This window comes from Erpetoichthys calabaricus, chromosome 15 (genome assembly GCF_900747795.2).
Source record: "Erpetoichthys calabaricus chromosome 15, fErpCal1.3, whole genome shotgun sequence".
NCBI classification, from domain to species: Eukaryota; Metazoa; Chordata; class Cladistia; order Polypteriformes; family Polypteridae; genus Erpetoichthys; species Erpetoichthys calabaricus.
Window position 1 is genome coordinate 3,515,620 of NC_041408.2, and position 26,187 is coordinate 3,541,806.

General features: G+C 39.9%; 1 protein-coding gene across 3 annotated transcripts in view; it reads left to right on the forward strand.

Moving 5' to 3' along the window:
- Window positions 1-26,187, forward strand: part of brox (BRO1 domain and CAAX motif containing) — a 445,085-nt gene that overhangs the window by 5,509 nt on the left and 413,389 nt on the right. For all 3 annotated transcript variants that reach the window (XR_007933582.1, XM_028820940.2, XM_028820939.2), the window contains exons 2-9: window positions 5,681-5,825; window positions 8,261-8,367; window positions 11,097-11,193; window positions 14,302-14,397; window positions 14,496-14,568; window positions 15,593-15,698; window positions 19,478-19,567; window positions 23,539-23,624. Coding sequence is in view for 2 of the 3 variants with exons in the window: in XM_028820940.2 (XP_028676773.2) it covers window positions 5,725-5,825; window positions 8,261-8,367; window positions 11,097-11,193; window positions 14,302-14,397; window positions 14,496-14,568; window positions 15,593-15,698; window positions 19,478-19,567; window positions 23,539-23,624 (756 nt within the window). In the remaining variant the exon portion in view is untranslated. The remainder of the gene's footprint in view (window positions 1-5,680; window positions 5,826-8,260; window positions 8,368-11,096; window positions 11,194-14,301; window positions 14,398-14,495; window positions 14,569-15,592; window positions 15,699-19,477; window positions 19,568-23,538; window positions 23,625-26,187) is intronic.

The following is a 26,187-nucleotide window of genomic DNA, read 5'->3' on the forward strand; positions in this document are numbered from 1 at the left end:
ATTCCAGGCCTATCTAGGCAAGTTGTCATTTCCCGGTTTCTGTGTTTTGGTGTCAATGTACAAATTATAAAAATAGTTTGATGCATTTTTATTAGAATGTACTAAGCATTTATGTGTGTTACGTGTGGATTTTGTTGTGTTTTGTTTTTTTTTTTTAACTTGGGTTGTAAGATTTTCATCATCATATTGTTTTGGTTATTTTATCCATTATTTATTGACAAGCATACAAATGCGCGTGAAGCTGACCTTCTGCGGCCTTTCATCATGCAGTGTTGTTTGCCTGGGTATCTGCTCTGCTTCGTTATTAACCTTTTGTTGGAGTTTGTCGGGAAATCACTTCAAACCACTTCCAGTCTGAACGCAGCCGAGGTGGCGTATGTATCTCGCCAATGCAAGTCGATGCGTATTCGATACGTACCAAGGATCGTATCTAGCAGCCATATTGGAAACTACATCCACCTGATGGAAGTGAAGTGTTGGCACATGGATTTTCACTGCTAATTTCGAGAAATTGTCCAGATTTATTTATTTTTTAAATTTTATTATACTTTATTAATCCCGAAAGAAATTACTTGGTTTTTTGCATACTCCTTGGGGTCAGAGCGCAGGGTCAGCCATTGTACAGCGCCCCTGGAGCAATTGAAGGTTAAGGGCCTTGCTCAAGGGCCCAGCAGAGTAGGATCTCTTTTGGCAGTGACCGTCAACCTTCGGGATACCAGCGCAGATCCTTAGCCTCAGAGCCACCACTACGCCCATAAATTTGAGGAAAGTTGTGCTAAGATAAAAATACATACCAGCATATTGTTTGCTTGTGTACTAAATTCAATTTAACAATCTCCACTTAATTTAGTATCTGCTTGACAACAAAAACACAAATTTTGCTTTTTATATAATTGTAAATAAATGTAGGCAACAAGGGGTTAATGGTCATTATTAGGATGCTACAGAGGGAGAAAATGACACAGGAAAAAGGTAAATTAATAGGAAAGTAATAAAAGAGAGTTAAGCATTTGAAGCTGTAGCAAAGATACAAAAATTACTGAATGGTTTGGACATGTGCAGAGGAGAGATGCTGAGTATTATGGGAGAAGGGTGCTAAGGATAGAGCTGCCAGGGAAGAGGAGAAGAGGAAGGCCTAAAAGGAGGTTTATGGATGTGGTGAGAGAGGACATGCAGGTGATGGGTGTGACAAAGCAAGATGACAAGGACAGGAAGAGATGGAAGAAGTTGATCTGCTGTGGTGACCCCAAAATTTGAGCAGCCAAAAGAAGATGTTTTGTAAATGTAAAAATCACACTGCTGTGCTTTTTTGAATGCAGAATTAGAGAACACGAAAAAAAATGAGCTAAATAATGTGAACAATTAGAGGGAAAATGAGTGATTGGAGGGCCGTGTTAACTGCAGGTTTTCATTCTAACCATCTTCTTAATTAGTGACCAGTTTTTGCTGCTAATTAACTACTTTTGCCTTCATTTTAATTAACTTGACGCTGTCCCCCAAATTGTTTCTTTTTTTCTTAATTAACAACCAAACAATAATGAGACACATAATGAGCCGACACACGACCAGCTAACCAGCGTCCATCATACAATATCTGAAAATAAAGAAAGGTGAAGGACTCCGTAAGTAAGTGAGTTTTGGAAATGTCTGCTGTGGCAGAGTAAGAGCAGCGACAAACTATGGAATTAAATAACGGCTTTAATTAACATCCAGAAATCAGCTTCTCATTAAGTAATTGGTTGGGGTGAAATTGGTTGGAGTTTGAAGCCCCAATTTAATTTAGCTGCCATTTAATGAAGAAAAGAATCAATTCAGAGGACTTGAAGCCTTAAAAACACAGCAATTAAAATGAAGGGAAAAGGAGTTAATTAGCAGTGAAAACTGGTCACTGATTAGGAAAAAGGGCAGAAGAAAATCTTGCAGCCACTGCAGCCCACCAGGACCGGGGCTGGACACCTCTGGTTTCAACAAAAACATGCAGCCCCAGGGAGCTCCCAAGACTTTGTTTGAGTCCAACTGCTGTAATAACTTCGTAGTCATACAATTTACAATTTTTTTGATAAAACATGTAGAGGTAGAGCAACACACGATAGTGTGCAGTGCAAAAAGTTCCATACACACAATGATAATACGTAGATAATAGGGTGTATTTTGGCTATTCAAGGCTTCGATTACTTAAGGTAAAAGTTGTTGTAGAAATTGCTTAACAGAAGTTTGAAATGATTGCACCTTCTGTCAGACCATAGAACTGAAAATGGATAGTTATCTTCTGCCAAGTCCCAGAATCGTATGGCTTGCCGTAGATTTTGCCCAGGAACACAAGACTAAAACTTTCTGCTGGCTACTTGTGTTCTTCTAGCAGTACGTCTTCCAGACTTGCTTATCCACTGTAGGGTTGCAGAGCAGCTGAAGCCAATCTCAGCGAGCAGTGGGCGTAAGGTAGGAACGATCTGCGGACCCTCACTTGTCTATAGTTCTCTGTGTAAAGAAAAACTTCCTAATAATTATAATATATATACACTAGGGGGCCTACCTCCTGTTCGCTTTACTTGCCAACCCCCCTGGCCTGCGCTATGTGCCAGCCACTTCGTGACTCTGCCGCTCATGTTGTGAAGAGGGGGGCTGAACGCACCCCAAGGAGACGCGGTTGCTCCTCTGAAACCCCCTCTTAAACGGTGATACTGTACAATGGGAAACAAATACCACTCCTATCCTCGATCAGCTGATGCTGCTGCCGTGTCGTGTGATCTTTATCTCGTGTGGCGCTTCAAACGTTTGAAAGCCTCTACAGCAGCTGTCCTACTCTTTTCTTTAATTTCCGGCCCCGGGCCTGGTTAAATCTCTTGGCACAAAGCCTCATCTCACGGGACATGAGTTCTTGATATTTTTTAGCTTATAATTTAAAAACGGAATAAAATTCTGAAAATCTAACAACATCACAATAAAGTTCGATAAATTCTGAAAAGAATGATACTAAACATATATTTGTAGGTTTTAAAATAAGCCCGATTTAAAGCATGACAAAAATGTGACATAAAATCATTGCATTTTTAGGCGTAGGATTGTATATATATATATATATATATATATATATATATATAATATAATATACACATACAGTACTGTGCAGAGGTTTTAGGCAGGTGTGAAAAACTGCTGTAAACAAAGAATGCTTTCCAAAATGGACGTGTTAATCATTTATTTTCATCATTCAACAAAATGCAGTGAATGAACAAAAGAGAAATCTAAATCAAATCAATATTTGGTGTGACCACCCGTTGCCTTCAAAACAGCATCAATTCTTCTAGGTACACTTGCACACAGTTTTTGAAGGAACTCGGCTGGTAGGTTGTTCCAAACATCTTGGCGAACTAACCCCAGATCTTCTGTGGATGTAGGCTTCCTCACATCCTTCTGTTTCTTCATGTAATCCCAGACACACTCGATGATGTTGAGATCAGGGCTCTGTGGGGGCCATACCATCACTTCCAGGACTTCTTGTTCTTCTTTACGCTGAAGATAGTTCTTAATGACTTTGGCTGTATGTTTAGAGTCGTTGTCCTGCTGCAGAATAAATTTGGGGCCAATCATACGCCTCCCTGATGGTATTGCATGATGGAGAAGTATCTGCCTGTATTTCTCAGCATTGAGAACACCATTAATCCTGACCAAATCTCCAACTCCATTTGCAGAAATGCAGCCCCAAACGTTCAATGAACCTCCACCATGCTTCACTGTTGCCTGCAGACACTCATTATTGTATCGCTCTCCAGCCCTTCGACGAACAAACTGCCTTCTGCTACAGCCAAATATTTCAAATTTTGACTCATCAGTCCAGAGCACCTGCTGCCATTTTTCTGCACCCCAGTTCCTATGTTTTCGTGCATACTTGAGTCGCTTGGCCTTGTTTCCATGTCAGAGGTATGGCTTTTTGGCTGCAACTCTTCCATGAAGACCACTTCTGGCCAGACTTCTCCAGACAGTAGATGGGTGTACCTGGGTCTCACTGGTTTCTGCCAGTTCTGAGCTGATGGCACTGCTGGACATTTTCTGATTTCGAAGGGTAATAAGCTTGATGTGTCTTTCATCTACTGCACTAAGTTTCCTTGGCCGACCACTGCGTCTACGATCCTCAACGTTGCCGGTTTCTTTGTGCTTCTTCAAAAAAGCTTGAACAGCACATCTTGAAACCCCAGTCTGCTTTGAAATCTTTGTCTGGGAGAGACCTTGCTGATGCAGTAGAACTACCTTGTGTCTTGTTGCTGTGCTCAATCTTGCCATGTAATGAAACTGTCTTCCACAACCTCACCTTGGTAGCAGAGTTTGGCTGTTCCTCACCCAGTTTGAAGCTGTTTCTGTTTCAGTTAATGACTGTGTTTCAACCTACGTGTGACATTAATGATCATTAGCACCTGTTTGGTAGAATTGGTTGATCAGACACCTGACTAGAATCCTACAAAATCCCTGACTTTGTGCAAGTGGACCTGTAAGAATTGATGCTGGTTTGAAGGCAAAAGGTAGTAACACCAAATATTGATTTGATTTAGATTTGTCTTTTGTTCGCTCACTTTGCATTTTGTAAATTGATATCAATAAACAATCATTATTTATATTTCTGAAAGCATTCTTTGTTTACAGCATTTTTTCACACCTGCCTAAAACATTTGCACAGTACTGTGTGTGTATATATATATATAATATTCACAGCATTCGTAGTCTGAATCACAATCTGATTATTTGGGTGGTTACCTACCAGGTAACGCTTGTGGTTGGTCAGCAAGTCAGCTAACATCCGCCATGGTGCCCTCAGTTGCGAGAAGCAGAATGGTTGGTTGAATAGAATGGTTGAAATAGTTTACTGTCAAATTATGCAAAGAGTACGCGACATGTGTTTCGCCCTAATTCTGGGCTCATAAGGCGTGCACACTCACTGCACCCCCTCTCGGGGAATTGAACCTTGGACGTCAGCGCTAGAGGCAAAGCCCCTAGTGCTGCGTCACGGCGTATGGTTCGTTTATTTGACAGCATGTAGATCGGGGTAATTTACATTCACGGCATTTGTAGTCTGAAGTGGATTGTATGGGTGGTTACCTACCAGGTAATGCTTCAGACTACGAATGCCGTGAATGTAATTACCCCGATCTACATGCCGTCAAATAAACGAACCACACGCCGTGGGCTGACGTCCGAGGTTCAATTCCTGTAAGGGAGTGCAGTGAGTGTGTACACCTGATGAGCCCAGAATTAGGGCGAAACACGTGTCGCGTACTCTTTGCATTGTTTGACAGTAAACTATTTCAACTATATATATATATATATATATATATATATATATATATATATATATATATATATATATATATATATAATATGAGTAGATATTTTGCATTTCACCATGTACAGGATTTGTTCCATCCTGAATGGGGGTGTTTTGAACTGTTCTTGGTTTGAGCAGAATGCTATGACATTGTACTTATTAGAATTATTTACTAGTGAAAGTCTTTTAAAATACTGTATTGTTTTGTTTTGTTTTTATTTTAATTGCTGAAACATAACTAGCCTACATTTCACACATTTTTTTGATATAATTTGTTAATCCCTGAGAGGAAATTGTCTTTTCGCATGAGCTTCGGGGGTCAGAGGGCGTTATCATCTAATCCTTTCATTCTTTCTTTTGCAGCTGGAAACCTATTTTAAAGAGAGGATTCCCCCCACTCTTCTACAATGACGCACTGGTTTCACAGAAATCCTTTGAAAGCTACAGCTCCTGTTTCTTTCAGTTTTTATGGAGTGGCATCAAGCACTGGAGCAAATAAAATCTGCAAGTAAGTGTTGTATGTTGTGTGTTTTTTTAATATATATATATACACTAGGGGGCTTTGCTCGCCAACCCTCCGGACTGCGCTACACACCAGCCACTTCACGTCTGTGTTGCTCGCGTATGTGGATTTCACTTTCACCAAATCTTTTAATTTTCATGGATACGCCTCTTTGTTGCGAAGAAACACTACTTTTCCCTGATGACAACATGAATTAGATGATCTGCAAGTCTCTGACTTAAACTTTAAAACCTTACAATATCTACATACTTACTGACATTTCACTTATGTCCATATATTTGATCTCTTTTCACTGTTCCGTTATTTCACCGATTTAATAATTTCCGTTTGTGCTAATGTGATTTTTACTATAATTTTTTTGAGAGTTTTGAAGTTTAATACTTTCGTTATCTCTAACCTGCTCTGCATGTGTGTTGCGCCAACATTTTTCAATTCTTTACGACGTTCTACTTTGTCATCTACTCTTTGTCTTTTATTTCCGGCCCTGGGCCTGGTTAAATCTCTTGGCACAAAGTCTCGTCTCAACGGACGTGAAAGTGTCTCTCTGAAAAAGTCCTGTCTCGTCCCCAGATTTTATTTATCATAATAGAGAGATATTGTGACGTGCGAGTCCCTGTCTTGAGCCCCAAAACACGAGGCTGAGTCTCAGTACTTTAGCACGGTTATCTGTTGCTGTCCTATACAGCAATCCGGCAGGGTTGTGCCCAGGTTAGTGGCCAAGTAGTCCTGTTCCCTGCATCACCCATCGACGGCAGGTGCTCATAGCGTGACCGCGATCTTTTCAGATTTGTTTTTACAGTGAACTGCCACAGCGGTTGTGAAGAAGGCAACCGACAGGCTATCTTCCATAGACACAGGGATCATTCTTTGGGATGTCGTCCCATTGTGGGGGAACCCCAAAGAGTTTAGAAACCTTACAATATATAGAGAGCCCACTACTCTTTACCTGGCAGATTTTTAAACAAGTTTAAATTTGTGTAATCATAGACTGGTGTCTGTATCCCCAATTCCTAACTAGCCTTGTGGAGTTGTGATCATGAGTGGGTCTATCGGTAATCCCACTACTGACACCACTGTGTGACCCTGAGCTGGTCACTTGACCCGCCTGTACCCCAATTGGAAAACTAAAAAATGTAACCAATTGGAACATAAATGTTGTAAGTCGCCTTGGATAAAGGCGTCGGCCAGATAAATACATCTAAAAGTAAATGAAGTGGCATCCTGCCCAGGGCTGTTTCTTACCTTGTGCCCAGTGCTGCCATGATTGGGTCTGTTACCCCACAGCCCTGAATTGGATGAGGCTGTTTGAGAATGTTAATATAACAGTAAGATGTGCTAAAACTCTACTGCTTTCCTTCCACACATGGCACGAAAATAAGGATGCAAACTTAAATGTTTCATAAAGGACCAATTTGTATTGCGTGTAGCCAGTTTATACCTGACAGCTTGATTGCTTTATTCTGTATGCAAACTTATATAGTATGATAAAAATGTTACTTTCCTGAATGGATTGAAATGATGTTAATTATGTGGTTATGTATTTTAGTGTCAGTTCAATATGTGGCTAACCTTGGACAGTTGAATCTGAAACCATTAAACTATCGACACTTTAAAAAGCTTTTATCAGTATTTAAAGGAAAATAAACTCTTTTTAAATTGTCCCTAGTGTGTGCTTAGTGTGTGGGGGTGTGTGTGTGTGCCCTGTGGTGGGCTGGCGCCCTTCCTGGGATTTGTTCCTGCCTCGCGCCATGTGTTGGCTCCAGCAGACCCCCGTGATATAGCGGGATGGATAAACTCTTTGTACCTATCATATGCATGTCTTTTATAGTATGTGGCATTTTCCACTTGGTATTTTGTGTCTTAGTTGCTTGTCTTTTTGTGTTATTGGCTCTAGCTGGTGCCCAAATAAATGCATTTAACTACATGCCAACTAACTACAATTGCGATTTGAATGTTTTTCGCTGGCTGAAATGTACGGTGTGGAGGGAGGCTGGTTAGATCTTTCACAGGGTATGCTCAACAGGGCTGTAAGACTTCTGAAAGCGTAGCTGTAAATATGTGTGATGTTCACTGGCTTCTCCATCTTTCAATGGTTACGTTCATAGGAAAGAAATCCGTACTTCTTACGCAACAAACAAATGCAGCTGTAGTTAGTCCCTCAGATAAGATTATGACAAGTAGCTCTCCTTAAATTGCAGAAATAATGTAATCAAGGAAATGGTAATATCACTTAAGCACTGTGGTGAAATATTCAGCAACTTACACAAAGCACATATTTACCCAACACATTTTTTTTAATCGAAAGAGTGTCTATCACATTGTTCTCAATAATTTATATATTTTAGGAATATGAAATGTGACATTTATTTTAACACTGTCTGTTTGAAATTTTTATATATTTCATTTATGATTATGTTTAGTGACCTAAAGGCATCTCGGGCACGTCTACTGGAACTGTTCACAGATGTCACATGTAACGCAGACATGATGAAAAATGCAACTGACGCATACTTCTCACTTCTTCAAGGTTGGGTATTCCTTATCTATGTTTGCTATGCAGTGTATAATTTAGTTTATTTTTGAAAATTAATCATATTTTGTGAAATGTAATATGCCCAGATACGGTCCTAATCAAAATGCAATGTATACATAATTATTTAGTGTTAATTCATATGATGTACTTCTGAGTAATTTGGATTTGATTAAGTGGTACCTGCAGGCAAAAACGTTAGCTGCTGCAGCTGTGGTTGAACCAAAAGCCAAAGTGGGTGGGAGGAGTCTGGTGAAAGCACGGTGACTAAAGAATGTCAAGTGTGACTCATCTCCTTGAAATCCCAACACGTTCAGTGAATCGAGTGAGAGCTCATTCAGGGTCACTGGCCATGTGCAGGTGACATATGAGGGACGTGAATGTGAAGTAGCCTGCTGTACATCTCGCCTCATTACAAAGTTCACTTTAAAATGGATTGAGTCAGACCCACAATTTTGGTTGGAGTGGTTACTTGTTTTTCTGGATATATAAAGAAAAGCCAAGCAAAATGACACCTTTTATTGGCTAACTAAAAAAATTACAATATGCAAGCTTTTGAGGCAACTCAGGCCCCTTCTTCAGGCGAGATGTAATACAGAAACTGAAGTTTCCTATGTTTATATAGACACTCTAGGACAAGAAACAACATTGGTAAATCTTTAAATGAGAAATTTTAAATGTAAAAAATTAATAGATTCATTCAGGCTACGGTTAATTTAACAAGAGAGAGAAGCACAATGTATGGTCAAGATCTTTGGATAAGATAACTGTCCACCAACGTCTTTAGAAGTTTGTAATGAGTTTTTCAAAACAACGTGGATCTGTAGTCGGGTTGTCTATCATTCTGAGAGATGTAAACAATCCTCATATCTGGCCATAAAACTCTTGTCTTTATTCAAGCCATGTTGTAATGTATTCAATTTTAGCATAAGTTAATAATTTTAATTTGTAGCAGAATAAGTACGTTTGTTCTGATTTCTTTTCACAGTGCAGGATGTCTGTGCAGTTCAGTTCTACACTGTGTACATTAGGCCGTTCTTCTGCTAAACTTATTGTTTGTGTTTATTATACGTTATTATCTTATTGTCTTACTGCCTTTATATATTTTCCTGCACCCATCAAGAATTTCATTATGCTGTAACAGTGAATGTGACAATAAAGATGTAATCTTATCAATCTCATTTTTTTTTTCCCTAGGGGGGTTGTGCCCCCTGCTTGCTTCACTCACCAACACGAGCGCCCCTCCGACACCCCCACTTAAACACTGATACAATGGGAAACAAATGCATATTTTTTTGCTCGATCAGCTGGCTTGCTGCTCTTCCTGTGCTGTGTGATCTTCATCTTGTGCGGCACTTCGAACCTTTAAAAGCCTGTACAGCAGCTGTCCTTTTGTCTCTCTTCTCCCCCAGACATCCTCAAACACTATGCGATCTCTTTTCGCTGTTCCATTATTTCATCGAGTAAGAATTTACGTTTGTTAGCACCAATGCGATCTTTACAATCATTTTTTTGAGACTTTCGAATTTCCCTACTTCCATTATCTCTAACCTGCTCTGCATGTGTATCGCGCCAAAGTTTTTGAATTCTTTACGACGTTCTACTTTGTCATCTACTCTTTGTCTTTTTCTGGCCCCGGGCCTGGTTAGAGGGGGGCTGAACGCACTCCAAGGAGACACCCCCTCTTAAACGCTGATACAATGGAAAACAAATGTTTTTTTATTTAATTTTTTAACCTCCTCTTTGCTCGATTAGCTGCTGCTGCTGTGGTGCCGCGTGATCTTCATCACGTGCGGCACTTCGAGTGTTTAAAAGCCTGAACAGCAGCTGTCCTTTTGTCTCACTGCCTTGTCTCTTTTCTCCCCGAGACACCCTCAAACACTATGCGATCTCTTTTTGCTGTTCCGTTATTTCACCGAGTAATAATTTACGTTTGTTAGCACCAATGTGATCTTTACTATCATTTTTTTGAGACTTTCGAATTTTCCTTCTTCCATTATCTCTAACCTGTTCTGCATGTGTATCACGCCAACGTTTTTGAATTCGTTACGACGTTCCACTTTCTTTTTCCGGCCCCAGGGCTTTCTTTTTTGCATTCTTTTCTCTCCAGCGCTTTTGAGTCCCTTTTTGACACACACTGCTCTTTCTTCTTCACTTAGTCGTTGATGTGTCATTTAGAACATATAAAATTTTTAAGGGCCGAGAGCACAGGAAGTGTGTCTGCCAAAAGCATTCCAATAACTGAGCGGTAGTGTTGTTTGAAAATGGTGGTAAGTGGGGAGTGACTTGCAAATGCCACCGTCTCACGAGACTTACTTCCAAAGGTTGTAAGTGTGACGTGACGTGACTTGACCGTCTCGCAGGATGTGAAAGTGTCTCTCTGTCTCTCTTCAAAAGATCTTGTCTCGTCTTGTCTCAAGATTTTTTTTTTATAATAGAGAGATTTAAGAAGATGTGCTGTAGTTCATTTTGCTTCGATATACAGTATACCCTAAATATGACTTTAAAGACGGGTTACCTGTTTTAAGGTATCACATTTTTACAGTGAAAGTAATTGATGGTTACAGTGTTTCAGTCTTATTTTGTATTTCTGATGGTGTGTTTGTTGTATTTCAATTCACAATATTTATCAAAATCCTCTGTTGGTTTTCTACATTGATTGGAACTGCCAGTCATATTAGAAATGAGAGGGCTGACCGGAGTGTTTTGCTTATTATTTTAAACAGGCTTCATAAATTCGCTTGATGGTACAACTCAGGAGAATAAGTTGCGCTTCATTCAGAATTTTAAATGGACAGACACTTTACAAGGAAATTCTACAAGGTGAGATTTTGTATGTTTCATTATCCTCATAGAAATGTTTTTTTATTTTTTAGAGACTGTGCCAAAAATACAAATGTAAAAGAGTTTGCTTGCTTGCACTTTTTTTGTTTTACCTTTTTCCGACATTAAATCATATTCATTTTTTGTAGAATTCATGTGAACATTTCTTAAGCTTCAAATGATTTTTCTTGTAGTAATATTCATTTATTTATTATAATATGCATTTTAGTATTAGGGTGTTGTACCGTGTTAGCCATTATGAATGTAGAGAAAAGCCAAGCAAAATGACACCTTTTATTGGCTAACTAAAAAGATTACAATATGCAAGCTTACGAGGCAACTCAGGCCCCTTCTTCAGGCGAGATGTAAAATATGCATTTTAGATATAATCTTTTTTTTCAAGAAAACCTCGAAATGTACATTGCATCATTGGACAGGGGAATTTAAAAGGATAATTAATTAATACAATGTAGTCTGCACTAAAATTGGGAGCAGTAGGACAAGAACCGTACCTTTACTAGTGGAAAAATATGGCAGTAAAGAAAATGGAGCTGTAAGATGAAAGCAACTAAGTGGACCATGGAAACTAATGAAAACGAGTGCAATGGCCAATAAAAAATGGGACCTTTTAGAGAGCCGTTACAGCTTTCGTTAAAATCACAGGGTTATATTTAGGTTTTAGCAGTGTTGAGATATCTTAAGAACATGCAACGATGCAATCCAGTCCTTTGAGTCCAGTTCAGGGTTGGAGATACCAGGGCCCATTCTAACACCTTTTGTCACAAAACAAGTCGCAGCCCTGGACGGCACACCAGTTCTTTCACAGGACTGCTGGATGCCATCTCTTCCACCCACAAATATAAAGCAGATGTTAATAAAACAATCAAATGGCAGGTGTTTACTGCATAGGGATCTGCACTGGCAATCGGAAGGTTGCCAATTCGAATCCCGTAAATGCCAATAGGGACTCTGCTCTGTTGGGCCCTTAACCTGCAATTGCTGAGCGCTTTGAGTAGTGAAAAAAGCGCTATAGAAATGCAAAGAATTATTATTTATAAATATTTCCTCATACAGCGTCACTAATGTATGTGCAAAATTTAAATTCAACCAGCATACCCTTATGGCGCTGAAGTGAAATAATTCACCTCTTAAGGTTTCCTAATGGGGCAAAGCCTAAAGTCTCGTATGTAGTCTAACAGAACTTCCATAACCTTAATGTGGTTTCGTCATAAATCCTCTGGACTTGTAATTCACACGGCAAACTATACAGTGCATCCGGAAAGTATTCCCAGCGCTTCATCACTTTTTCCACATTTTGTTATGTTACAGCCTTATTCCTAAATGGATTAAATTCATTTTTTTCCTCAGAATTCTACACACAACACCCCATAATGACAACGTGAAAAAAGTTTACTTGAGGTTTTTGCAAATTTATTAAAAATAAAAAAAACTGAGAAATCCCATGTCCATAAGTATTCACAGCCTTTGCTCAATACTTTGTCGATGCCCCTTTGGCAGCAATTCCAGCCTTAAGCCTTGTTGAATATGATGCCACAAGCTTGGCACACCTATCCTTGGCCAGTTTGGCCCATTCCTCTTTGCAGCACCTCTCAAGCTCCATCAGGTTGGATGGGAAGCGTCGGTGCACAGCCATTTTAAGATCTCTCCAGAGAAGTTCAATCGGATTCAAGTCTGGGCTCTGGCTGGGCCACTCAAGGACATTCACAGAGTTGTCCTGAAGCCACTCCTTTGATATCTTGGCTGTGTGCTTAGGGTCGTTGTCCTGCTGAAAGATGAACCGTCGCCCCAGTCTGAGGTCAAGAGCGCTCTGGAGCAGATTTTCATCCAGGATGTCTCTGTACATTGCTGCAGTCATCTTTCCCTTTATCCTGACTAGTCTCCCAGTCCCTGCCACTGAAAAACATCCCCACAGCATGATGCTGCCACCACCATGCTTCACTGTAGGGATGGTATTGGCCTGGTGATGAGCGGTGCCTGGTTTCCTCCAAACGTGACGCCTGGCATTTACACCAAAGAGTTCAATCTTTGTCTCATCAGACCAGAGAATTTTCTTTCTCATGGTCTGAGAGTCCTTCAGGTGCCTTTTGGCAAACTCCAGGTGGGGTGCCATGTGCCTTTTACTAAGGAGTGGCTTCCGTCTGGACACTCTACCAAACAGGCCTGATTGGTGGATTGATGCAGAGATGGTTGTCCTTCTGGAAGGTTCTCCTCTCTCCACAGAGGACCTCTAGAGCTCTGACAGAGTGACCATCGGGTTCTTGGTCACCTCCCTGACTAAGGCCCTTCTCACCCGATCACTCAGTTTAGATGGCCGGCCAGCTCTAGGAAGAGTCCTGGTGGTTTCGAACTTCTTCCACTTACGGATGATGGAGGCCACTGTGCTCATTGGGACCTTCAAAGCAGCAGACATTTTTCTGTAACCTTCCCCAGATTTGTGCCTCGAGACAATCCTGTCTCGGAGGTCTACAGACAATTCCTTTGACTTCATGCTTGGTTTGTGCTCTGACATGAACTGTCAACTGTGGGACCTTCTATAGACAGGTGTGTGCCTTTCCAAATCAGGTCCAGTCAACTGAATTTACCACAGGTGGACTCCAATGAAGCTGCAGAAACATCTCAAGGATGATCAGGGGAAACAGGAGGCACCTGAGCTCAATTTTGAGCTTCATGGCAAAGGCTGTGAATACTTACGTACAAGTGCTTTCTCAGTTTTTTTATTTTTAATAAATTTACAAAAACCTAAAGCACACTTTTTTCACGTTGTAATTATGGGGTGTTGGGTGTAGAATTCTGAGGAAAAAAATGAATTTAATCCATTTTGGAATAAGGCTGTAACATAACAAAATGTGGAAAAAGTGATGAAGCGCTGGGAATACTTTCTGGATGCACTGTATAATCCACTATCAAATTAGCTTTTTTAAAATCATTTTTTTATCAAGTGTTTTGTGAACTTCTATTGATTTAACTCCAAAAGTTAGACTGAATATTTTTGGCCTTTTATGTAAAACTGTATGTTTATTTGCTTTAACGTTTATTCAATTATTAAAAAATAAATCTGTATCTGCTTTATATTCCATTTTTAAATAGTGCTCAGCAAGATGCAGTTTTTGAGTTGGCTTCAATGGGATTTAACGTTGCTCTGTGGTTTACAAAATTTTCTTCAAGGCTGGCAGGAAAAGAGGAGTAAGTATGCAAATGAAATGACTGTCATCATCTGTATATTCTGTGACCATTATTGTGATTATGGCCTGATTATTTATTTTTCTTTAATTTTATTTTAGCATTACAGAAAGTGAAGCAAAAGATGTCCATAGAAGCTTAAAAACTGCAGCAGGAATCTTCAAGAATGTAAAGGTATAATTATTTTTTGTTCTGACATCATGTGTGCATTTATATTAATTAGTGCTGTCTCTTAGCTATAGTGGCGAATTTTAAGTTTTTAAATGGAAATATGAGACTCGTAATATGACAAAACAATATTTTCTTCAAAACTAATTGTTTAAGTATCTGACAACATATGCATATTTGCTAAATACTGCATTTGTGTTTGTACAGGGTGGCCCGCGATAAAGTAGCCCACCTCCACCGAGACAACCGCATTACGTGGTGAAGAGAAAAAACTATCAAATTTGGTACTCCCATTCACAGAAGATGCTGCAAGTGAGCTCCTTGGGCGTCAATACGTCTCTGTGCCCGTTTCAGACACGACCGCAGCTGCCTATCCGGCGGCAGTCGAGATGGGAGTCATCTCGGTGGAGTGGGCCACTTTTTTGTAGGGCCACCCTGTATTACCTAAAGTAGCTGCATTAAGAACTAAAATGTATATATCTCAAAGGCACACCTAGTAATATATATCAATTACTTCAAATAAAGTGTTTTTATATGTGATCCAGCTTTAACAAACTAAACAGATATAAGGCCCGTAACTTGCAATTGCTTTATCCTGGATGTGACGCTAACCTGCACCCAGCCCTGCCAGCAGGTCCTTCAACTTGCATGGAAACCTTGGGGGTGGGTGGCAGGACTGACACTCCAGCCACCGTACAAATCCTCACACTGCTCCAGAGTGGTGCTGAGGTGTCACCCGTTGTGTGGCTGTACTCGGGTCCCAATCCAGGTGGTTCGTCATGTGGTAGGTGTGGCAACCCTCCTCCTCCTCCTCTAGCAAATAATACCACGACACTGGTGGCTGCAAACTTTTAGCATACCTTTCAAGATCTTCATCCTGTTTCCACAGACTGTTATTTGTGAATGTTACTGATCTAGTCATTTACCGAGTTCTCCTGACATGTGAACAAGGAGAACCAAGTAGATTTCAGAGGTGGTTAGGTCAGATTTTTTTCCATAGGTGGTTAAATATATATTTTTTTTTATTCAGGAAATCCAAGTGCCTCGCCTCATAACACCTGCTGAGAAAGGGAGAGATCTGGAAGCCCGCGTAATAGACACATACATTGTGCAATGCCAAGCAGAGGCACAGGAAGGTATGTGTTTCTTCACTACAAATAACTGTTAGCATAATGCAAGAGTTGTGTCATCTGCGCCAAATAAAATGTATTAGAAAATGGATGGTCGTGTTCTTAAAGACTTCTACTCCTGTCAGCGATAAACAATAAATCAAAAGTTGACATCATTGGCTCAGAAACACACACACACACACGTACATTGGAGAAGAGGAAAAATATTGCCCAGACTTAAGGATTTTGTACAAAAATAAATATTCAGATCTATGAATAGGTCTTCAACTAAAACAGGAAGGAATTAAAGTGTAATGCTTTGGGGTGAAATCCCCGTTTATTAGCCAAAGGTGGGAGTTAAAAATAACAGTTTGAAGTTAGAGATATCTCTCTATTATATAAAAAAATCCTGGGATGAGAGAAGACTTTTTTTTCAAGTCCCGTGAGACTTTGGCCATGAGATTTTTTTATGTCCCACCCTACTCTCAACCGTATTCAACCACGCCTACAGTAATCTCACCACTCATTCGTGTGAATGCTTTTGTCAGCTCTTATAAATTTAATGTATTCCTCACTTTACATTCCCAATTAAAGAATTATGTCCAAATCTTATTGAAGAATTTCATCACAAAGGGCTATCAACAGTAAAAATGAGTCCACGAGCAATCCTAGCACCGAGAAACGATGAAGTTAAACAAATTAACTCCAAAAATGTCGATCAGTTACACTGCAAATTTGTTAAATGTGTATCACTAGACTCTGCTGAAACAGTTGGTGGTGATGGTGCGGAAGATGAAAACATCAGTTTACAATATCATGAAGAATATCTATAGTCATTAACACTGTCTGGTCTTCCACCACACAAATTACTGTAGAAAGAAGGATGTATCCAAGAAAGGCAATGTAGTCCAACTTCACTAATGACATTAGACAACAAAGGAGATCTTGATATGCCATTTGTATTAAAACTTTCACATTATCCCATGAGAATAGCTTTTGCAAAGACAATTAAATCACAGGGACAAACGTTTGAAAAAGTCAGTTGATTTAATAGAGAGAAAGAAACTAAATTCAATCACAGGCAGTTATATATTGCATTGTCACGATGAAAGTCCAAACACGGAATCAAAATTCAATGTGATATCGACGAAGCTTTTATTCAAAAAATTGTTTTTACTGAAGTTTTACAGTAAAAGTGTAAGTTTAAAAAGTATTTGCGTGTTAATTTCAAAGCTAAAAAGAACGAAATCGTATAATGCAATGAATAACCCTAATGTAACATGAAACATAATTTACTTGTAAATTATTAAATTTTACTCTTTTTTTTTTTTAAATATGGTTAATTACTCGCTGTAATGTAAAATAGTTTGTTATTTTCATGGGAATTGGTACATATGCATAATATAACTATCTGTTTAAATTGTACATCGGCATCCTCATATGCGAGCGGCAGAGCCACAAAGAGGCTAGCGCGTAGCACAGGCTGGAGGTTGGCAAGCAAAGCGAGCAGGGGGCAAAGCCCCCTAGTTTTACACATAATCAATTCACAAAGAGATCCTTTCTTTCTGCTGTTTGTCTTAAAATGACACCCGCTTTCCTGCTTCTTTGGGGTTTTGTGCTTGCAGGATCAGAAGCAGAGCTGGAGGCAGAGGCACTGGACTTCCTCCAGATTTGGTTCTTCCTGGCTGAGGATGGAAGTTAAGACAAGTGGGTTGCAGAGCCACTACCCGAATCCTTCCCCACCTTGAAATCCTTCCTCGTAAAAGGCAGCTCTAATCTGTGCATTTAACTCCTAGCCACTGCTTACTTATGGTAATGTGAGGGCCCGTCTCAAAAACCAGCCATGTGTCTACAAATCCATTAGGCCAGATGTGAATCGCACTGACTAATACAGTAGTGCCAGTGTCACGGTGAGGGATCTGTTCCTGGGTTTCTTTATGTTAGCAGAGAAGTGTTTGAATGACACTCTATTCACATCTATGAATAGCTCTTTTCATCAGGATAACGACATGGAACAAAGCTTATTGCAGGGAAACGTTTTGTGTGCTGAGATAGAATGAGCCGTTCAGAATAGAGATCCTCTATACGCTAATAGGCCTGGGAGATCATCTCTGTGCTACACTTGTGCCTTGTTAACTCCATGCCTTGCCAAATTCACAAAGCCATGGGGTCACAAACCCATTTTTTATGTAAGTTTATCTAATAAAAATAAAGTAAGGACGCAGAACACCACACTATATAGTCATTACATTGATGTGGTAATGTATCCATCAACCATTTATTAAATGCTTCCAGTACTTTTAAAGATGTATTTACTGCAAAAAGGAAGACAATTATTAAAATAGCTCACTTTGCTTGGTGTATTTTTATTTTTATTTATTTTTTGAGTGATTCCAAAAACAAAAATGTGGAGAACCTCATTTATGTTCAATATCAACGTGACAGGCCTTAAAAAAAATACATGTAACTGAGGAGTAATTGTTACAGAATTCAAAGTTTGGGCAGGCACAATGGGCCTAGCGGTTAATGCTGCTACCTGTGTGTTACTGCTGTGTATGCTTTAGTTTTCTTACCACTTACTTTATATTATAGTATACCAGTAATGGAGTACTGCATGATAATGTGCAGTGAATACACTTGACTTGAGCATTAGTTTTCATACTCTTTCTCTGTGTCTGTTTAGCATTTGTTTGCTGCTTCCTGAGCAGCTCTTCTTCTTTTCTCCATCCTAGCGGCCCGCTGCTTCTCATTTTTCGTCGGCAACTTTTCACATTAAAATTGATTAAGTTAGTTTTTGTGTTGCAATTACTTAGTACGTTTTTCTTAATTTTTCACTTAAGCTGGCACTTAAGTGTTCAATCTGCCTCAAGAATGATTAAAGATATGAAGAGGTGGTAGGGAATGAGAATGGTGCATGTACGAATGCACCGTACAGCCACCCTGTTGCGTGCTGCCAAAAGTTGATTCTACAATAAAACAAAGAGTAATAAAAATCATTACCCCGGAAGCAGATAGTAGACATCACGTAGTATATGTGTACCAAATTCCAGTTCAGTAGGTGAAATGGTTTGCGAGCTACAGGTGATTTAAAATCTTGGACAGACGGTAGCGTATTATATATAAAGATGGTTTTTGTTTCCTCATTTTTATTTATTTTATTTGAAGAAAGTAACATTGCATATAATAAAGTTACTTCATAGTCCAACTAGAGAAAAATGAGAAAGTTTAAAAAATAGTATACGCTAAGTTAATGAGCAACTGGCCTGTTTGAGTTTTAAGTAGCAGTGCGTCCTGCGGTAGAGTGGCGCCTCTTTAGGGTTCACCTGTGCTTTTTGTTGCTGGGATTGTCACTCGCCACCCTGGTGACCTTGCTTTGGATTAAGTGGCTTTGAATATGGATGGTACAGGACATGCATGTTGTTTTAGCAACAAAACTGGCCTCCTTCCAGCAATATCACAAATCAAGACTAGAGTGATGTGTGGCAAGCAAACCTAAAAAGAAAAGGCAACTGAAATTGAATTTAAAACGGTCGTGTTTAATGAATTCATCTTAAATGTTGTTGTATTATATTATCACATTTTATTTGTTCATTGCCATTACTTGTGTAATTTGCTGTTTGAGTGGAGCAGACGTCTTTTCCATGTGCCTGCATGGGTTTTCCCTTGGTGCTCCCAATTTTTACTCATCCCAAAAACTGTAGCTTAGGTGGGTCGATTGTTTGTCACTACACCCCACAATTGAATAAACAGTAAGAAAAATGACACCTTGGCATTTAATAAGCAAAACTTGTTTTCTTTCCTTAAAGTGACAATTGCAAGAGCCATTGAATTGAAGCATAATGCAAGTTTAATTGCAGCTTTGGCGTTTGAAACGGCTAATTTCTACCATAAGGCAGGTGAGTTCACATTTTGTTTTATTATTATGGCAATATCTCTCTCTCTGTATGTGTGCATATATATACAGTATATAATAATCCAACATCTGTCTGTCTGTCCGCTTTTCACGAGAGAACTACTTCACGGATTTAGATTGGGCTTTTTTCTAGAATTTTCTTGAACATTTCGGTTAATTTTGCGACATCTGTTATCACGCTAAGTATCAGAGTCCAATTGTGGTACTGATTTATTTGCACAAATCCGAGACCGAGGCTGTGGGCTGAGGGGATGGGTCCCTCCTCACTCATGCGCCAGCCTCAGGGCGTATCTCACCTCTACTTAGCGTATCTCACCTCTACTTAGCTAGCAAATGAGAGAACTACTTCACGGATTTAGATCAGGCTTTTTTTTTTACTATAATTTGCTTGAACATTCTGGTTGATTTTGCGACTATCTTAATTCACTTGTGATACCGATTTATTTGTGCAAATCCAAGAGAGACAGAGAGGCGTGGGGCCCTCCTCACTCATGCGCCAGCCTCGGGGCATAACCTTAACTCTGCTTAGTTAGCGAACGAGAGAACTACTTAATGGATTTAGATTGGGTTTTTACATTCTGGTTGATTTTGTAACTTCTCTCATTGTGCTAAGAATCAAAGTTTGCTTGCAGGAGCGATATACATGTATTCACGCTAATCTGAGATGGAGGCTGTGGGCCGAGGAGAGGGGGAAGTGTGACGTCAGGAGTAGGGAGCCCCTCACAGTTCTGTTTCACTATTACACGGGAGGAGACGTGGGGGATGGCTAGTAGGTAATATAATTTCAATTTTCATTAAAATGTGTCATTTTTGTACTTGTCTCCAGAGTGGAGTCATCTTGTAGCCACTGCTTGTCAGGATGTATGTCATCCCAAGTTGACAAGATAGGCAGGTGTACTCGCCTGCAATGACATTATGCTTCCTAAACCTCTACCTCAATTTTAGGTGGCCTAAACACATGAGGATAGTGTAACAGTATAACAGGGGGCTTATCATTGATCAGATGCTACCCAACAGGATAGCCCCTGTAAGATGGTATTTTATCGACATATCAGCCTCCCTTCATGTTTGGGTCAGTTACAGGCAAACAATATAAAGCTACTGCACAATGACAATGCACATTTGACTCACAACAAGTTGAAGATGAACTAAGAGCCTTTCCACTCAACATGTCGCTGCCCCCAAGACCTGGACTGTATCTCCTGCAAATCTGAATGGAGAATTAGGGGTACAGCACATTCACTGCTTATACTGTATAACTAAAAAGATTAAATCATATTTTGAATGACTATCATGACTCATTTTCTGCTCTATTTAAAAGGTTGTGTATTTTGGATTCCCTTGGGGATTAATAAAGTACATCTATCTATCTATCTATCTATCTATCTATCTATCTATCTATGGACTTTATAACTCTACTAGTATAAATTCTTCAGATGTTATTTTAGCCTTTAGATATCATTTGTCTAATATTACAGATTTTTAGTTTATCATTTATTTCACACTGACTACACCAGTGTTTCCCAAACTCGGTCCTGTGGACCCCCTGGGGCTGCAGGTTTTTGTTTCCACCAGCTTCTGTTTTTAATTGGACTCTTGGGCTAATTAAATGATGTGTTATTTCCCAAGTTCTATATTTTGGGAACAATATAGAAATTAGAAAACTAAGTTAGGTAAATAAATATATATATATATATATATATATATATATATATATGGTTGAAATAGTTTTACTGTCAAATAATGCAAAGAGTACGCGACACGTGTTTCGCCCTAATTCTGGGCTCATGAGCCGTACACACTCACTGAATCGAACCTCGAATGTCAGCGCCAGAGGCGAAGCCCCTAACGCTGCGCTACGGCGTGTGGTTCGTTCATTTGACAGCATGTAGATCGGGGTAATTACATTCATGGCATTCGTAGTCTGAATCACAATCTGATTGTATGGGTGGTTACCTACCAGGTAACGCTTGTGGTTGGTCAGCAAGTCGGCTAACATCTGCCACAGTGCCCTCTTTCAGTTGTGAGAAGCAGATCATAGAATGCATTATTTGACAGTAAAACTATTTTAACCAAAGAGTACGCAACACGTGTTTCACCCTAATTCTGGGCTCATGAGCCGTACACACTCACTGCATCCCTTCTCGGGAATCGAACCTTGAACGTCAGCACCAGAGGCGAAGCCCCTAACGCTGCGCTAAGGCGTGTATTCGTTCATTTGACAGCATGTAGATCGGGGTAATTACATTCATGGCATTCATAGTCTGGTTCTTGCAACTGAAAGAGGGCACCGTTGCGGATTTTAGCCGACTTGCTGACCAATCACAAGCATTACCTGGTAGGTAACCACCCATACAATCAGATTGCGATTCAGATTACAAATGCCATGAATATATATATATATATATATATATATATATATATATATATATATATATATATATATATAATAAAATGTACCAATCAATTATATGGGAATAATGTATTTTTTTCTTTTTAACAATATTTTCATCTCGGTTTTCATTTTACTTTTCCTGGTGTTCTAATTGTTTAATCAATCCATTATTTACTAATTAGTGGGTCTGATGCTAAAGTAGTTGCAACCTTTGATTATTCCGTGTTGTTTGCCAGCGTGTCTGCTCTGCTCATTTTTAATTGTCATTAATAAGATACAACAAAGTGGGAAAACTGCACAGAGAAAGGCCGAAATATAATGAAATCAACAAAAGCATCATTAAGCATTTAAATCTCTAGCAAAATCAGAAATATTTCTAAATGTCTTTATAAATATAAAAATCAGTCTGCTGTGCTTTTCTGAATGTTGAATAAAAAGCAAAATAATCCCAGCTAATTAAATGAGATGAGTGCTATCGGGTGTTGTTACTGGTTAGGAATCTGACTGGAACAAAAACCTGCAGTCACAGTGTGGGACCCCAGGGCCGAGGTTGGGAAACACTGACTAGGACAGGGGTGATGAACTCCAGGCCTGGAAGGCTGCAGGTTTTCACTCTCACCCTTTTCCTAATCAGTTTTCACTGCTAATTAACTTTTTCCCCATCACTTTAATAGCCCTGTTAGAAGAGTTCAGCCCTCTGAATGGATTCCTTTCTTCATTAAATGACAGCCAAGTAGAAATGAGATGTGAAACGAGCCAAAAGATGACCAGCTAAACTGGGGCTTCAAACTCCAACCAATTTCACTCCAATCACTTTCTTAATGAGAAGCCAGTTCTTGCTGTTAATTAAACCCGTTATTTAATTCCATGGCTTGTTGCTGCTCTCATTCTGCCACAGCACACATTTCCAAAACTGTTGATTTTTCTGTTCTTTCTAAGAGCACCGTCACAATGTTTTGGTGACCTGAGAGATCAACCTTACCAAGTCCATCACCTCTCTTTAATTTCAGATATTGTGTGATGGGCACAGGGGAGCTGGTCATGTGGTGGCCTGTTTTGTGTCTCATTATTGTTTGGCTGCTAATTAAAGACAAAGAAACAACTATGGGGCCTGAGTCAAGTGAATTAAAAGAAGTAAATCAGCAGCAAAAAACTGGTCACTAATGAAGAAGATGGTAAGAATGAAAACCTGCAGCTACTGTGGCCCTCGAGGCCTGGAGTTTGGCACCCCTGCACTAGAAGGTTTAAAGTGGAGCAGAAACTCGGGTGTATTTAATATAAACTTGTGTTTTGTCGATGAATGGCCAGTTAGCAGAAGGAGCTCTGTGTTCTTTAGGGCCGTATACCTTACCCTGATGAAAACAATTGTCTGCTTAAGCAAAAGTCTGAAAGTTGTTGAAAAGCTGAAAATATAAAGTGTGTATAGGTTTAAACTATTCACTGTCACTTATATTAAAGATTATCTGCTACTGTATGTAAATAAATGTTTTATGTAAAATGTTGTATCCCCATTTAATTGAAAGCAAAAGAGTAAAGGATTGTGACTTTGCTCCTCGCAGATCACACTCTTACTTCACTGGAACCAGAATACACTACCAAGTGGAGAAAATATCTGCAGCTTAAACAGTGCTTCTATATGGCATATGTGAGTACAATAGACGTTCACAGCTTCTTGTTTTTTATTTAAGTGTATGCCTTTCACTTTCGTATGTTCTTTGTGTTTCTATTTTTCCATATAGCCAATAAGTTGAGAAATCTTAATATACTGTAGTCTGAAGAGTAAGCCATTCAACCTGAAGTTGCCAGTTTAGACTTTACCTCTGTCACAGTGCATGGCCCTTGTTTTGTCTTGGAAGAGTATTATATTACTCGACTTTCCCCTTTTGTATTATTAATATGTAGCCATTGTCAGAACGCCTCAAATCCCACAGACTTACCACTATTTACAAAGTATTATCGTATATAACTTATCCCCACCTTCCCTTCTATATCTATTGGCAATTAGGTGTAGTAAAGAGACAAGCAGGAGTAAAGTTACAATTTAAATAATGTATTATTGATAATATTCATAAATAATAACAATATGCAAAGTACATCTGAATAGTGGCAACCATACAACCTGATTAAATGGTGATGTGTAGTTTCAGGCGGCACACAGACTTGTTAGTTATTTAAAATGTCTCTAGTTAAGGCATCATTGGTGCTCGGCTTTCTTCAAAACAGGCCACAAGCCTATCTCAATATGGCTACCGAGCTGCACTCTTCATTGTGTTGTCTTCATCATCAGAGGTTAGTAAGAGAGAGACAATGTGGTTGAGCAAGCAGATTTATAGATTCTCTGTCCAACCCCTAGAGCCAATGGGACATCATGGTACTTAAAGGCTTCTGATACAAGCCAATTCCAAACAGCCATACTTCAAACCAATGGGTTGGGGGGGAAGGTGGCAGAATATCTTAAATCCTGCCACCCCCCCCCCCCCCCAAGACCATATGTTAGGCATCCTGGCTTTCTTGTTGGGGCTGAAATGCTTTAGCAGAGAAACACTCGCCAAACTGGTTTAAGGCACATCCTTCCCCCAACTCTGTCATAAAATTCAAAGAGACCCATTCCTAAAGGGGGGGTAAACATGAATGCTTCTCACTAATGTAACACTAAATTACATTGCTTTGCCTAAGTTACAAATAAAGACATACAAAATACTTATCAAGTTATATGCAAAATGTTACATCACAACAGCCCTGCACCCTGCAAGTGACAACCGAGGAATAACGGGGTTCAGTGTCACAGCAGGGCCCACTCTCTCACACACTGCCTTACCCATACTTAGATAATACTGAGAATTTACAATTAGAAATAAACCCAAAAATGGATGTCTTGTGGGAAATGGGGGGCGGAATCTGGAGTAGCTTCTACAGAGACGCAGGCAGGACATACAAACTACACACAGGCAAAGAATGGGCACAGGACTAGACATCATGAAGTTGTACAGGCATACGAGGTGATGTTCTGTGGGGCCTGATATTGCACTTTAGATTGATTCCAGAGTATTTCAAAATAGTTACAGTGCATCCAGAAAGTATTCACAGCGCATCACTCTTTCCACATTTTGTTATGTTACAGCCTTATTCCAAAATGGATTAAATTCATTTTTTTCCTCAGAATTCTACACACAACACCCCATAATGACAACGTGAAAAAAGTTTACTTGAGGTTTTTGCAAATTTATTAAAATAAAAAAACTGAGAAATCCCATGTCCATAAGTATTCACAGCCTTTGCTCAATACTTTGTCGATGCCCCTTTGGCAGCAATTCCAGCCTCAAGTCTTGTTGAATATGATGCCACAAGCTTGGCACACATATCCTTGGCCAGTTTCGCCCATTCCTCTTTGCAGCACCTCTCAAGCTCCATCAGGTTGGATGGGAAGCGTCGGTGCACAGCCATTTTAAGATCTCTCCAGAGATGTTCAATCGGATTCAAGTCTGGGCTCTGGCTGGGCCACTCAAGGACATTCACAGAGTTGTCCTGAAGCCACTCCTTTGATATCTTGGCTGTGTGCTTAGGGTCGTTGTCCTGCTGAAAGATGAACCGTCGCCCCAGTCTGAGGTCAAGAGCGCTCTGGAGCAGGTTTTCATCCAGGATGTTTCAGTACATTGTTGCAGTCATCTTTCCCTTTATCCTGACAAGTCTCTCAGTCCCTGCCGCTGAAAAACATCCCCACAGCATGATGCTGCCACCACCATGCTTCACTGTAGGGATGGTATTGGCCTGGTGATGAGCGGTGCCTGGTTTCCTCTAAACGTGACGCCTGGCATTCACACCGAAGAGTTCAATCTTTGTCTCATCAGACCAGAGAATTTTCTTTCTCATGGTCTGAGAGTCCTTCAGGTGCCTTTTGGCAAACTCCAGGTGGGCTGCCATGTGCCTTTTACTAAGGAGTGGCTTCCGTCTGGCCACTCTACCATACAGGCCTGATTGGTGGATTGCTGCAGAGATGGTTGTCCTTCTGGAAGGTTCTCCTCTCTCCACAGAGGACCTCTGGAGCTCTGACAGAGTGACCATCGGGTTCTGGGTCACCTCCCTGACTAAGGCCCTTCTCCCGTGATCGCTCAGTTTAGATGGCCGGCCAGCTCTAGTAAGAGTCCTGGTGGTTTCGAACTTCTTCCACTTATGGATGATGGAGGCCACTGTGCTCATTGGGACCTTCA